This window comes from Symphodus melops (assembly GCF_947650265.1).
Source record: "Symphodus melops genome assembly, chromosome: 22".
Classification (NCBI taxonomy): Eukaryota; Metazoa; Chordata; class Actinopteri; order Labriformes; family Labridae; genus Symphodus; species Symphodus melops.
Genome location: NC_136712.1, coordinates 10,257,546 through 10,273,435, shown reverse-complemented (window position 1 = coordinate 10,273,435; position 15,890 = coordinate 10,257,546). Strand labels below are relative to the sequence as shown.

Here is a 15,890-nt window from a genome sequence, read left to right as displayed (position 1 = left end):
TGTTACATAATAGATTGGGCTCATGTAAAATATAGTTTAAAAATCGTCATTCAGTAGTTATATGCAGAAGGTAAGTTTGGACAGTAATTAATTAACCATTGCATTAGTCAACTATCTGATTTACCCACACTTCATGAACATGCAGTTGGCTTTCAGCTTTGTTGTCTATGGAGCTACTTGAATAAGGGAGACTAGTCATTTAAAGCCTTGAATGGCTCTTTTCAGAGGTGAAATCAATTGAAAGTTGCTGCAGACGGAGCTTGAGGGGGAGGGAGAAGAGAGGAATCAACTTTTCTCAGCGCTCCCACCCTTCCCCCATTTGGGGTCCCGACCTCCGGCTTCCCATGCGTGATGTGCAGCAAGTGAAACGGATAGAATAAGAGGAAAGAGTCGGAAGCTTACTTTCGCCTTCAAAATAAAATCATACATGCTTTACTAAAAAAAAAAAAAAAAAAGGGACAGCTGATTGTGTCTGTGCAGGACATATGAAACTAATACAGGGAGATTGGTTGACATTTTTGGTTGACAAGTATATGATACTTTCACAAAATGTTAGGCTTACATCCCAAACCTATTTATGCTGTAGCCTAGTTACCTTAGTAAATTTGTCAAACCTGAAGAAGTTGTCGATAGACTTGAGACATTATTATAATTATTCTCTTATCTATTCTTGCATTAAAGATCCATTCAACACACAAATGTCATTGGATTGAGTGCAGTCAAGTCTAGTACATTAAAGTAGTACGTAAATGACCACACCTGTGCTATTATGTCATCATATTAAGAATTTATAATCTCTCAAACACATGTTGAAAATTAAATTCTGCTTTTGATTTATTTAGTCATTTCATCCTTGTAAAAAATGGAAAGTCAATCACTGCAGGTTTCCTAGTTTGTAAAGTCTATAACCAACTCAACAATTTCTGAGTAAACATGAATGAAAACTAAAGTGACAATTGCAGAAAATACAATATAAATGAACTTGGCGACGCAGTTCCTAATATTGCCGCTAGAGGGCGTGAAAACTAGGCCGTATTACTGTTTTATTTTCCAATCGATTACCGGAAATACTTCCCCGCTAAGTCTGGCTGTGCAGTTGTTATTATACGTTAGTTTCTGTGTCATGACTTTAGCTGGAAGTTGTGTTTTCAAACTCCATAATGCGGCGTTACATTCGTGCACTTTTGTTGTGCATGGTGTTTGCCGTGTTTTCGGGTTTGTACGTTTACACTAGGTTGCTTTACTCGGACGTGCCAGTCGGAGGAAAAGGACCGAAGAAGGTTTTTATCCCACCGAGAGTTCCTGGAGGCAGGCGAGGGTCTGCGGACAAAACTGGGCCCCGAAGCTCACACTGGTACAATAGGTAAGACTGTTTGTTTGGTCTGTATACTGTGAGGTTTCGACAGCATGCAGCTTGTGTATAAAAAAAACAACAACATTTTATTCGATAAGCGGAAACAAACAATACTCGCGGCGCTGGCTACGTCACATTCCTATACATCAGAAGAGAGGAAACGCTACAAAGTAGCATCATGTTTCTGTCGAGCAGTGACGCAAGACGATGCGTGACTGCACGTGCAGCCACCTTGTTGCTTCTTATACTAATAAACAATAGTCGGCCTACGTCACGAAATATAAAAACATTCAACATTATGTCTGCCACAGTCCGTAAAGCTTGACTTGGTGAGGATTAGAGGAAGCAAGAGTAGCTTTAGTTCAAAGGAAGAGAAAACACATCTAAACTTAAGCTTTACGTCCTTCAGAATAAACAATAAATCCACGGGCTACAAGTTCAATGTAACAACAGCTTTGTAATCTAATGTTTGAATTAACACAGAGGTGAGAAACAAAGACAATGATGTATTCACTTAACCAAGACAGCATCAGAGATTGTTGTTTTTAACTTCCTGTTTATACTAGAACAGATATTTTATTTATTGGTGGTTACATTTTTTTTTTTAGTAAACCTTATTTCTAGAGGGTTGACAGAAAAATAAAGAAATAATGCAATAGTATGTCATAGTAAGTATTATGTACCTCTCTCAGGTACATAATGCGGCAGAAGGGCCAGGTGGAGTCAGGCATCGATGGCAGCGTTCACACCAGACCGGACCCTCCCATGCACCTGGCCGTTGTGGCGTGTGGCGAACGTTTGGAGGAGACGCTCACTATGATCAAGTCCGCTGTGCTTTTCAGCATCAAGCAGCTCTCCTTGCACATCTTCGCCGAGGATCAGCTGCACGCCAGTTTCATGGAAGCAGTGAGTATTAAATTACTGCCCGCCTGATTCGTGTTGATCATCTCCTCTTAGGCGATATCTCTACAAGCAATTTAATCTTTTGGTTGTGTGTTCCAGCTGGAGTCTTGGCCCGATTTGATTCGCTCCAGGTTTAACTACACCGTCTACTCCATCAGCTTTCCCAGCGAGAACGCTGTTGAGTGGAAGAAACTCTTCAAGCCCTGTGCTTCTCAGAGGCTTTTCTTACCAGTAAGTATGAAAGAAAGAGGGCAGATTTGAGTCGTGTTAAAGGGGACATACTGTATCCCTTTTTTCACCTTTTCAAACAGTGCCCGGTGCTCTAAATGAAACATCTGTGCCGTGCTTAAGTCAAAATATAACATGAATCAAGCAGCAGAGGAGTTTTGTGACCCTGTAGAAACCAGCTCTCTTTAAATGCAATGAGACCCCTGAAGTTCACCCGACATCATTCCTCTGTCGGAAGAATAAAAAGGGCAGACCTACGCAAAAGTTTGATTCTTTGCTGGAGGTGGAGTTTATGGGTGGAATAATCAGGGGAGGGGAGGTTATTTTATTACCAGAATCCAACTTGTGATGTCACAAACCGAGAAAAATGCTCCGTTTCAGATTTTCTCTGTGTGATAAAACTGAAGCAGACCACAAACAAAGGACTGAAGGGATTTATTTCAAATTGTGTGGGTCGATAGAGACTCAGGTTACCCAAACAAATGTTCAAAGACACTGTAAAAGTGGATTTTTCATAATATGTCCCCTTTAAATATTTAAGAAAAAACATCCATTGTGTCAGGGCTTTGCAGAACAAACTGACTCTATGAATCATTCACCGAAGAACATCTCAATAATTCACCTCCTCCGTAACACCTGTCTCTTTGTGTCTTTTTTTTTTTTTTTTTTCAGCTGCTCCTGAAGGACGTCGACTCTGTGGTGTATGTGGACTCTGACATCCTCTTCCTGCAGCCCGTAGACCGCCTCTGGGCCTTCCTGTCCAGGTTTAACTCCTCCCAGCTGGCCGCCATGGCCCCAGAGCACGAGGAGCCCCGCATCGCCTGGTACAACCGCTTCGCCCGCCACCCCTTCTACGGCAGGACGGGCATCAACTCGGGCGTCATGCTCATGAACATGACGAGGATGAGGAGCATGTTCTTTAAGGTAGTGTGGGGGGACATTTCCTGCTGGTACTACTTAAACCGGCCACTAGATGTCTTCGTTGTGCTGCAGTTGATCTCATGTCTGTGAAAGGATTATTTGGTTACATTTTCAAGCTGTATTGAAAATATCCTGACATAGAAAAGGATCTTTTTGACCGTTTTTCTGTTTCCCCCCAGAACGATATGACAGCTGTGGGGCTGCGCTGGGAGGAGCTGCTGATGCCTCTCCTTCAGAAATACAAACTCAATATAACCTGGGGAGACCAGGATCTTCTTAACATCATTTTCCACCACAACTCTGGTAAGGCCGCACATTCAAGAAGCAAATATAGCACTTTTTTTCTCTCTCTCCATAGATGTATTTTTAACTGTTTAATGTATATAACCTCCTTACAAAAGGGGTTGAGCTGTTTTTTTGAGCGTCATCGTGTCCTTTCAGAGTGCCTCCTGGAGTTTCCCTGTCAGTGGAATTATCGTCCAGATCATTGCATCTATGGCAGTAACTGTGCGTCGGCCGAGAAAGACGGCATCAACATCCTGCACGGAAACAGAGGGGTGTACCACGACCAAAAACAGCCCGCCTTCAGGGCCGTTTACGAGGCCATACAAAAGGTGAGCGTGGAAGTGCGCGCGGGATGCCCGAACGCTCTCGAGGCAGAAACCTCGAGCAGCACCAGACTCACGTTGAACAGCTGAATCGACGAGAGGCCTTTTTCTAATGTCGCCCTAACAAGCTGGGAAGCACGCATCGATCAGATACAACAACTGAAAGAATAAAGAAACAATTCTTCCCACGTCAGAAAAAAGACATTAAAAATTGCTGGTTGCAACATTAAACTCCCACTGCTGACGCGTGCGTCGTAAAGATTTATTTGTGTCTGATGTAACCCCTCGGAACATAAAGTTAACTGCACCACAGTAAACCTCAAAGCAGCTTTTATGTTCGTTTTAGTTATCTTCATTAAAAAAAAAAGTGCAATTTTGCACGAACGACTCGGAAGATAAAGACCCGGACGACGTCTTTGCATCTCTGCCTTTGATTCGAGCGCCATCATCATTTATTCAACATCGTTTAAATTGACGACAGAACACGTCAAAGAGCGGCCCATTTGTCTCAAACTTAATAACACAAGTCTCAATAGTGTCAACGTCCATCATTAGTAGTGGATGCTGCTCACTTTTTTTAATTGACAAAACGACACACTTGTTACTTTATTCCATTGTTTCTCTCTTCGTAGTTTTTGAAATGCACAAAGTTAGGTAAATCCCCCCGCCTTTTGGGAAATGAAGAATCAACCACGACAGTGAAAGTAAACAAGAAAGTGCGCCTCATTAAAAGTCTCTCGGGGACGGTTCAAGAGAAGAAAAAGAGCCCGCTGGGCCTTTTTAAAGTGTTGTTGTTGTAATTTAGTGCCACATCTGATGAAAGGAGCCCTTTTTATAACGCCAACGACACCTCTGCTCTCCTCCACCACCCCTCTTTCCTTCCTCCTCCTGGATTAGATTTTGGATTGGTGCTGACCCCAAACACCCGAAGTGTGTTTATGTTTGGTCTTTTAAGATCGCCGGCATTGGAAACGCAAAATCCCCACCATATTGCGAAGCTCCGATCGAGGCTAATTTGCCCCGTGAGGGCGTTTACGGTTTGTTTACCAGAGTGTAATGATATTGACGGCGTGAGTGGCATTTACTTAATGGAGCCATCACTGTTTGGAGTCTCATTGCTTTCTTATTAACAAAGCATTGAACGTAGATCCGAGCGATCCGTGATCCATACCTGATCCACGGCGTGCAGCAAAAAGTGCCGCTTTATATGACTCGATCAATGATAGTAGAACACACACACACACACACGTGCTCTGGTGCTACAAGGGAGCAGTAAACCTGCACACGACGGCCCAGAGCATGCAGTAAAACACACTTTTCCCAATAGCCTGTGTTAAGATATTGACACAGCCACAGATGTGTGATTAAGTCTGCTTTGCCAGGAGGATGGAGGAGTGTGTGTTCGTCTCGCTGGTCAGTCCTTCTCTTATTGTTTTCCTGTTTTTTTCGTACGGCAGAACCTCAGGGTGTAGTGTGACTAACAGTCTTTACACCGACTTTCAAAAAAACCAACGAAAAGGAAGAGGCTGAGAAAGACGGCTGTGACAGTCACTAAACGTCCCGTCAGCAGATAGAACCAACGCGTCATACAGAAGAAAGAGGGAACTTTTCCAGAAAGCTCCGGCAACAGACACAATCCGACCAAACTCAGACTCAAAGCTCCAATACTCTGGGCCTGATTCTTTATTAACTAGTGTGGATCAGGTGAGAGACGGAAGTGGGAAAATCCTAAATCCACACACAGTCAGGGTAAAGTTACATTAGAGAGGCAGGGAACTCATTTTTATAACCCGACACACGTGAGGAAATGAGTGTGAACGTCCCTGCATCCTCACACAAAGGAAGGGGAGCACAGACGGCACCGCTCCTCCCCGTCTTGTCTGCTCGTCTCTCCTCCCAGACAGACCGCAGCCGTCCGTCCGTCATAAAGCATCTCCTCCCTCCCTGCGCTGTGAAAAAAAAAAAAAAGAAGAAGAAGAAGAAGCTGAGCCCAAGAAGCAGCAGTAAAAAAATTTTTACAACCGACGGTACGTTTAGAGTCGGAGTCTGCACGCCAAGGGTGCCCCATCAGCCACACAAAATCAATACAGCAACTGTAAATGCAACTTTATGACCAACGCGCACGTCTGTGTGTGTGTGTGTGTGAGAGTATGTGCTCATAAATACGCCATTCTCTTTGTGACCCAATATCAGGGACCCAACCGCAAGCAAATGAGCTGGCATAAAAAATGGTAATTCCCCTTTGATTTCCTCAGAGCGTTGTAAAGGCTCCTTCATTATCAGGAAGACATGAAATTTCTTCTCTGATCCCCGTGTTATCACTGGACACTAAGCCTATAGCATAAAACTCACTCCAAACAACTGCTTTATGTTTTATTTTTATTTATTTTTTGCCCAGCTGACCAATCAGATTAGATTTGGAGTCCCATCTGAGTCCAGCATGCCTCCCGGACTTGGGTTTTTAATTTATCCTGGGACAGATATCTTCCTCAGCCTGAATGCTGCCCACAGCAGCACTTTGCTTACTTACAGGAGGAAGCTGATCAATCACAGCCGAACAGTAAAGGGGGGGGGGGGGCTGTCCTCGGGGGAGTTTAGCAGTTTGGGATTTCAGAAGCTCCTTTGAAGTCTTCCAAGCCCACTCATCCAACCTCTGGCCAACCACCCCCATGTTCCAAAGAGAGAGAGAGAGAGGAAAGAGAGAGCAAGTCGTCTGAAAAAAAAAAAGAAGACTTCGTAACACATGAATCTGCCTTTCATATCCAGTATTTTTATAGCACTTCAATGGGACCCTCAGAATTTGTCGCGTTAACCGAATGTGGCCTTTTCTCTCTCGTTCCAGTACCCTTTCGGTTCAGATCCAGTGACGACTTTGCTGGAGCCCCTGGAGGAAGAACTCTTGAAGACGACGCACACTTACTGTGGTAAATCTCACCCGCTCTTCACGAAGAGACTGGCACACAGCCTGGCAAACGTCAACAGAAAGGCCCAGCACGGACGGTGACACGAAGGAAACTTAATGACTGGAAAGAAGCCAGAAGAAGACACTTATTTAAGTGAGCAGATGTCGAAAGCTCAATAAGACATTCAGGGTTGTCTCAGAGTGAGACTAACAACCGCTCTGCGCTTTTAAGTTGCTCTGGATTAGAGCGTGATGTAAACGACTGAAATCAATGCTATAAAAGCCGATCGGTCCTGTTGCAAAGTACGGATTTTTCCGCACGTATGGATTCTTTTCTCCATGTGCAGACTTTCACAGCACTGAATCCAACAAGTATCTTTTTCTTTCTTCCTTGTGATTATTCACTGCTGTCAGATCTTTGAAGTTTTGAAGAGCAGCTTTTGTCTTTCCATATTGGAGAATTTATGAAAAATGCTCTTTTTAAAAAAAAAAGAGACAATACTTGCATCAGAACTGGACAAAGGCTTTTAAAACAGGCCGAGAAGATGGACGCACTGGACCAACATGATGGATGAGAAGTTGGGGACAAGCATGGGAAAGTGTCATTTGACCTTGTGAACAATTTCTTCAATACTTTTTATACATGTTATATTCTGCAGCTGCAACGGGCTGGGCCTAAATAACCACTATCAGAGTAAGACTGACCAGTGTTTGTCTTATTTTATGACATATCTGTGACACAGGTTCTCTTAACCTGAATGAAATCAAGACCAGTGGGATAGCAAAAAATAATTCCTCACATTTGAGAAAAGCTCATTCTTCTGTCTTACGTCAGTCTTGAACATTTGAATAAGCTATAAGTTCTGCTAATGCCAAAGTTTTTCTTCTTTTATTTTTTTCAAGCGATTGGTTTTTGTATTTTTTGTATGTTGAATGTATTTGGAACACTTCAAATTGTATCTGTGTTTATGTCGGTGTGGTTGTACTGTGAGGGGAGATCTTTTGTTACACGTGTACTTGATGATACGTTGTGAGATTGTTATGTGATTTAAAAAATAAATAAATAAAGGTCATCTCATTATTTTTGAAAGTGTTTTTTTTTCTTCTAACCACTAGGGGGAAGCATTTTTTTATGTTCCAATATAGAATATATAGTTACTAACTTAAGTTTAAAATAAAAGAACCTTTTGAAGGAAATGATGATGAGGCATCCACGACACGACTTTGAATAAGCGGAAGAAGATTGGATGGATGAAGGATTTATTAAAATGTAAGTATAAAAAAAAAAAACATATGAGCAAATGCCAACCCTTTGTTTCCAGATGTTGATCCTTTGCTGTATGGGCTTTGAGTAGGCAAATACAATCCCATTTGATTTTTTTTTTCTATCGACAAAATGCAATCTTTGTTAGTTTATCCCATAAAAATCTAACTTGAAGATTGATGCTGTGTTTCCATTATCTCCCTGGGCAGATCAATGGACTTGCCAATAATCTTTGACTCGGCCACCAACACTGAGGTGCTCATAAAGTGTAAGTGATGGACCAATAACACAGATGTATAGATAACCCTGTATACCGCATTGACTGTGGAAAAAGTTTATGCTTATTCCCATTAGGCGAGGGGATACGAGCGTTCATTTACGGCTCCAGAAGACACTTGATTCATTGCACAAGAAGGACCCTTCATTCATCACTATATATCCATATGAGAGCTTATCAATTACCTTTATTGACCTGTGTGCTTAAAGGCAACGTGTAACAGGCCAAGTCCTCGGGGAGAAGAAAACAATAGCATGGATTGAGCACCATGTTGAAAAATTCAATATGAGCCATCCTCCAAGGCTTCATTTTCCTGAAACTGCATGTTTTATACCATAATAAATAACTGTGGTATTTCTTCTTTTGTATTATGCAGTCTGGAAGTGAAACTGCTCTAAATAAATATGTGACCTCCGGCATTTAGAGCAGGGGGAGAATGTGCACATTGGAGAATAATTAAATGTCCCCACATCTGTGTGCGTTTTGTGTTTTTTTACACAAGCTCAGGTTGGCCATTTTTCTCCTTTTGTCACTGGATAAAATGACGAGGGGAGAATAAGTGCATAGAGGGAGCACATGGCTGATGAGAGTGTGTTATTGATGAAAGAAAAAAAAAAACAGGTCTGTCATGGCCAATGTAGCAATTAGGGCACTTAGGTGCTTCAGAGCTCTATCTTGTTGATATAGCTTTGCTGAAAACAGAGTAGGACCTCGAAATGGTCCCAACAAATGGAAAAAAAAAAAAAAGAGAGAAACTGAGAGGTTTGGAGAGAAACAAACATACTCAAGGTGTTTTCTCTATTTGGTAAAAGTTCAGCGTACTTGTGAATAGAATAGTGGGCTAATTACCAGTGGGCTCTTTGATCAAACTTGGTAAACAACCACTAATCTATCTATGAATCCAGGAATGTCTGTCTGTCTGTCTGTCTGTCTGTCTGTCTGTCTGTCTGTCTGTCTGTGTTTGTTAGTCGAGTTTCTCATCAACCATTGATCTGATTGACGTCACACTTGGATTGTTGTGTTGCTGAGGACCCAATGAAGTGCAGTGCAGATGTGAAGAAAAGATGAGCTCAGATTTGTGGCGTAAATATTTTTTTTGAAAGTTTTGCTATGGCGAAATCCTCCTGAAGAGTACACTTTTTTAAACAGAATCGTGTTACTTTCGTGTATGCGCGCAGTGGCATAACATGTTAGCCCGTCTTACATCTTATGTGGAATTAAGTCCGAGACTAATGCTGTTGAAGCACTGCATCTAATTCTTTGCAACCCCAACACTTGTATCACACTATGTATCATGATACATAACCTCTACATAAATAGAACATACAACTATATGTCATGGCAGGATGTGTTACTGTTTATTGCATGTGAAGTTGTTTCATTAAGCACAACACTACACATTGCACGTAGCCCTTCCTGACCAAACACATTACCAACAAGCACATTCTGAAGGGCCACTGCACTAGTATAAAAGACATCCTAAAATTGAGCTACTAGTAAAAAGGACTTTTTTCACATCAGAATGAGTAAATGGATTTTTAAATTACCAGAAAAACTGGATAGCAGCTGTAAGAGCAATGTGATAATTTCTGATTAAAAGTTGAAAAGGGCACTGGCGTTGTCAGCCCTTGGCACTAAATAGGTAAAAGCATGGACACTACAGCGGCACGTTCAAGTTCTGTGTCGAGAGCTGGAGTTACACCACAAAACTAGGGCAACGATCGCTCCCCAACAGTCAAACTAGGACCAACAGCCACCGATCTCCTTGTTGTGTCAGGACCTTTAGGTCGAAAAAGGGCTGATGAAGTTGTAAGGTTTAACACATTCAAGTAGTAGCTTTCCTGTAACACAGGGTAATACAACTAATTTGATTAGAGCGGCTTTAAAATCCAAATGTTTTTATTCATAATAAAACAACCTTATGAACATGCCGAACTGAAAAGTGGTACCTATTTTATTATGAGCTTTGAGCTTTTGCTGAGTTTCGATAACTTTTGTAGTAAATGTATGTTTTGATCTAAGACGAAGTTCCCTGTTTTTCATGTGACTTGTCATGTGACTTGTCATTTTCAAAGACCATATGACAGCTTAAATCTAACATACATGATTGTACGGATGCATTATGCAAACATGTTCCCACACATAGCCACAGTGAGCCGAGGTAATATGTCGAGAGGCATCACACACCAGCACACCCGGTCTTATATTAAATATGACTTCTGCTCAACTTGTATGTCACATCATACTGTTAGATTGCACAGCAGGGGGTCATTTACATGTTGTAATAGGGTCTACATATCATTGCTGTAGGAGATGAGAGAGAACGGCACACAGGCTCTGAATGTTCCCCACAAACAGAATGACATGTCCCACACTCCTTATTTACACATGTGAGTGACTCCAGGGTACGTTTGATGCCCAGTGAGATGGAAATATGACATATTTGCTCAGTCTGACACTGAATCTGCTCCTACGATTTACTGGGTACAATATAGAGAGAAACAAAGAGAGTGATGGGTATTTCAGCAGATTGGTTTATTGACTTCACAGCTTAGTTTCTGTTTGTGTTTGTCAGACTCAACACAACAAATGCCACAAAGCCAGGCCAAAGGATGTCTGTCCAGCTCTCGGCGAAATCTCGCTGCTTTCAAAGCAGCCAAGACCGGGGAAACGCTCGCCGTTTTCGGTCTTTCTGCCAAATCAGTCCATGTCCTTGTTTTTTTTCCCCATGCTGTTGTTCGCATCTTCCTTTTCCTCCTTGTCCTCCCTTTCTCCTTTCATTCCTAATTTATTATCTTTTCACATTGCTCCTACAAAAAACATCCTTGAAATCCATATCAGTGTATGGCCCAGTATGTCAATCCACCCAAACATCCAAAGACAAAACAAACTAAAAAAAAATCAAGATGTACTCTGGTACAAATATGCCCATACTTTTGCATTTTCCTTGCAAGAAATGGCAACACACAGATAAGCTTTCAAAGGATTGTGTAGCAGAAGTTTGCACCTACAAAGATTTCAGGAACCCCTAGTGTGAGTCTGGGCCTGCTGAGCAAAGCGAGCCTTGGGGATATGAGCTCCATCACTTTGTGCAACACTGCAATCACAGTGTAGTCGAAACTGGCTGCAACAGCACGACAAACTTAATCAAGCACTACTGACAGGCTATTGTCTTGTCAAGCATGACAGTTTGTAGAGTTTTTGTTTGGAACAAAATAGGACATACTGAGGAGCTTTGAAGTGGTTCAAACACCATGATTTAATAAATGTAAAAGTTAGCAACCTGGTTTTCACAAGGTTTGAAATTGTGCTTATATGTCTTTAGAATTTACTACTGTTATATCTTTACAGTTACTCAGATGCTAACACCAGCACCATGCTAGCTTCTTTACAATCTCTTTTTTTTGTACAAATCTGAGTAGTAAATTGCTTTAGCCTAAAGATGGTTAGTGTTAACTTTCACTGAAGATTCAAGCTGTTTTTATAAATGAAACCAATGTTCGTGAAGTGATGAGCTTTAGAGGTACTATTAGGAAAATTCTGTTACATTTGGACTGAGCTGGACTGGGTTTTTCTCCCTTCTTCCAGTCTTTAAGCCTGGCTAAACAAGATACTATCAAGCTAAGCTAACATGGTGTGGGCTGAATCTGTATATTTACTCAAGAATTCTAAAGTTATGCCTATATAACTGCCTATTTAGTGATAGCATGAAGCTAACTCAGCTTATTTATTTAAATCCATCTCATCTCATGTTAGTATCTGCTTAGTACAAGGCTACAGTCAGAATCTGGTTGGCATAAAATCTGATCACAACGTTTGACACAATGACACACTCAAAAGGATTCAACAGCCAGACTGCACAGGGTAGAGGACAAAAAGCAGGTTTATTCACTCCAGTTCGATACAGCTAAACAAAAGGAAGGGCCAAAAAGGCAGGCAAAAGTCATACACAAGAACTCAGTGGGAGAGGAGGGAAAACACCAACTGGCAACATGAGGGAGGACACACAAGGATAAACGATCAGTACAATCAGTGGACTACAAAACGCAGAGTTCAATCAAGGTGAGGCTTACACACAAGGAGGGAACATGAGGAGCAGGATCTGGATGAAATAGACAAGAGTAAGTAACAAAAAACAGGAAATTACAATAATAAAATAAAAAGGAAAAAGGAAAAAAAAGAAAAAAAAAGAATGGGAAATCTGGATGGAGTGTCCATTTTTTTGGTATAATTTGGTGTTTTAGATATATTACTCTATCAACATTTATACTTAATATTAGTAACTGCAAAATGGAAGGTTTATTTCTAAATTAAAATATCTAGCACATTTTCTGCAAAGACAATAAAAAAGTTTGCAGGATAGGAACCCAGTGCTTCACATTTATATTCACATGTGCACAATACATGTTCACAGTAAGTCATACACAAACATCACTCTTTCAAACAGACCCCATCTGCTCTCCCCTATCTACAGATCCTATATAAAACTTCAAGCCGAAGCAGAGGGGACGCTGAGATGAAGAGGCTGACAGCAGTGAATGAGAGTGACCGTGCTGCTTTTATATCCAAACGTGCTCCGACCCTCCTCCTCTTCTCCCCGCTGCATCCTCATCTCACAACAATAGATTTCCCATTACTGCTCCCTCCTTCACTCCATCCCTCAATTACAGCCTGACAATATTTACCCCCGGAGTGATCTGATTCACACACAAAAAAGAAACTCAGCATGTCCGTGTGTGTGTGGTCATACATGTGTGATCACGTGTCCGAATGACGCTTTGGAAGCAAAAAATGCAAGCTTTGGAAGCATATATGAATGTGAGTGAGGCATGAAGTGTATAGCTTTATTGTATTCAGAGAGCCCAGAGATTATCTCTTCCTTTACCCCACATTTTCTGCCACACGCAGTATTTCCCCTGCACGTTTTTCAATTAGGTAATTACAGTGGAAGTGAATAGGGCCTGTCTGGACAGTGGTGCTCTTTTGTAGAAGCACCTGTTCCCCCCATAGACAGCAATTACCTGCCAGACTGGAGGGGAGTTGCAGGCTATTGTGTGTATGCATATATTTGAGAATGTGTGAAATGGTAACTATGTGTATCTACTGCATGCAGTGATACAAGTGTGTTTGCCAGTACCCTCATCTTAAAGCTAAAGCATCTATTGTGTGGGTCCGATCTGCAGGAAGAGGTGGCACTCAATCATTTTCAATGACAGTGATGCTCGACAATGTCATGGTAATGTTTTTCAAATATAAATGTGCGTTAAGCGTGCAAAATGCAAATACGATGAGTTAAGTTTATGTGAGCAACCTGCAGTGGGAAAAGAGGATTTTCCTGTTCAGATTACCACCTACAAACAGCATGTTATTAAATGCAAGACATTAAACACTTACTTATTGATTCTTACTTAATGATAGTTTTCTCTCAGACTGAGCAAATAGAAAGCAATCCGTACAAGACAAAAATGTCACGGCAAGATAGATTCAATAAACTTCACTCAGCATTAAACCTCCTGTGAGGAGTTGTTGATAGGAGAGATTTCGAGTTTAGTTACAATTCATGACACAGTTTGAGGCATTAATGAGACTTTGCTGTAGGCCTCCATTCCTACATCCACCTGTCAGTCAAGCAATTTGATCTATTCTTGGAGCTTCCTCATCTTCTGCTGCCTGTATGCAATCTTGGTCTGCAGGTACCGCTTGAACACACAACGGACACTTCCCTCAGTCCCTGTCTGAAATACAGTCAGGATTTAGTTGTCTTATCAGATACTAACTTGAATATCTTCTTGCTACAATGTGAGTGTATTGAATACTCCATCTCTTGCAGTGCGAGCAGAGAGGCCAGGCTCTGCTGGTTGTGGTTCAGTACTCCCATAAAAGAATAAATAATAAAAAGAACAAAAGAATGGATTGATTTTAGTCCAAATACCACTCACAACGATTAAGATATGAGGGTTACAGTTTCTCTTCTCTGCGTCTAGACTAGAGCACGCTGACTCCGTGTCTTCATCATCTGCCCCCTCAGTGAATCAGGAGGAACATTTATCCCCTGTTAACACGCGCAATGAAGAAACACAGAATCAGTACACTGATGCAGCCATAGACACTTCCTTGCTTCTCTCCTTAAACCAACACACATGGTGGGAGCTGCAACAGGGTGATCAAATGGCCAAGTGCTGCAAAATGTCACAATAGTTACCCACAGTAAATCACCAATTATGAAAAATAGGTTCACCTATACCTTTGACCTAAGAGCTCCTCTCCTCCCTGCTGGCATGGACTTAGCCAGCCTTCAATAATCACGTGAAATGAATCAGGCTAAATGGACATTAGCTCTGATTAGTTGAACAACGAATGAGGAACGGGTCCCTGAAGGAGAGAAAAACAAACCAGGAGTAAACATGTACATATTATTGTCAGTGTGGGGGACAAAACAGAATACAATGGAGACAACTGATTACAGTTATTAGCAAACAGCATGAAGGCTGCTTTGGGCCCCATGAAACAGGAAAAAAAAGCTAAAAAAGTTTGGCTCCATTTGCCCAATGAAGTAGCATTCAAACTAGCACACAACCAAGTACAACGTAATGTGGGACAAAAACTTACAGTTACATTATAAATGATTTGATTTTAGCATCTATCAAATCTTTTTTCCCTGAATCAATTACTACGAGTGAGAGCCTGTGAACTCGACCGGTTGTATGTCACTGGAGTTGAAAACGCTCTACATCCATGAAGTGTGAATACATTTAAAAGAGATTTGAAAAGTTTTATATTTAACCATTCATAAAAAAGTGGAACTAAAATGTGGATGATGGCACATTAGATCACTTTTGTGGCATTTAGCCAATAGCGTACAGTCAAAGGATCAGCACCACAGCACGCTTGGAAATATACTATGTAGTAAAAACATTTAACCAGGTACAATAAATACCTTAGAATAAAGCTGAGCCATGATGGAATTGAGGTTCTTTTGAGGGTTTTTTTTTATGCGTCGCTGTACTCATTTATTTATGCATCAAAGCTCATTTTCTGTCTTGGGAAAAAAAAAAAAAAAAGCACTACAGCAAATTGGAAGCCCAGCTACTTGTTGTTCTCTCAGGCAGCTGAGGTGTCTTTGTCCATATTACATCCTGGTGAATCTCGTGCTGGTGTCTTGTTCTTACAGCTCCCTAGGGTGTTAATTTACGCCTGAGTCCATTTTATAGTGAGCACCTATTGATCTGCTTGGACACATGGACAGCGCTAAAGCTCTGTTAAGATGAGCCAAAATGTGTGCTACAATTTGACGGGAGCATCCCGTGTATATGTATGTGTGTGTGTGTATAGGTGTGTGTGTGTGTGTGTGTGTGTGTGTGTTTCACACCGTGCAATTTTCAAACCTCTCAAGGTGGCAAAACACGTCAGTAACAACCTATCACATCTGTTCC

The 15,890-nt window shown here is 41.4% G+C and overlaps 1 protein-coding gene across 1 annotated transcript; it reads left to right on the top strand.

Annotated features, from left to right (window-relative positions):
- The first annotated feature begins 1,018 nt into the window (after positions 1–1,018).
- On the top strand, positions 1,019–8,006 carry LOC306817908 (glucoside xylosyltransferase 1-like). Its single transcript, XM_079335164.1, has 7 exons — positions 1,019–1,363; positions 2,047–2,260; positions 2,357–2,488; positions 3,158–3,409; positions 3,586–3,709; positions 3,848–4,020; positions 6,857–8,006. Exons 1-7 carry the CDS (start codon positions 1,161–1,163, stop codon positions 7,016–7,018), a joined length of 1,260 nt encoding a protein of 419 aa, XP_079191290.1. The 5' UTR covers positions 1,019–1,160; the 3' UTR covers positions 7,019–8,006.
- Positions 8,007–15,890: the final 7,884 nt, after the last annotated feature.

What these genes read in the sequence shown, in the direction of transcription:
- LOC306817908 (XM_079335164.1), top strand. Translation starts at nt 1,161, where the DNA reads ATGCGGCGTTACATTCGTGCACTTTTGTTGTGCATGGTGTTTGCCGTG. An exon ending in AGCTCACACTGGTACAATAG is followed by an intron (nt 1,364 to 2,046) that starts GTAAGACTGTTT and finishes TACCTCTCTCAG; the next exon opens with GTACATAATGCGGCAGAAGG. An exon ending in CATTTTCCACCACAACTCTG is followed by an intron (nt 3,710 to 3,847) that starts GTAAGGCCGCAC and finishes GTGTCCTTTCAG; the next exon opens with AGTGCCTCCTGGAGTTTCCC.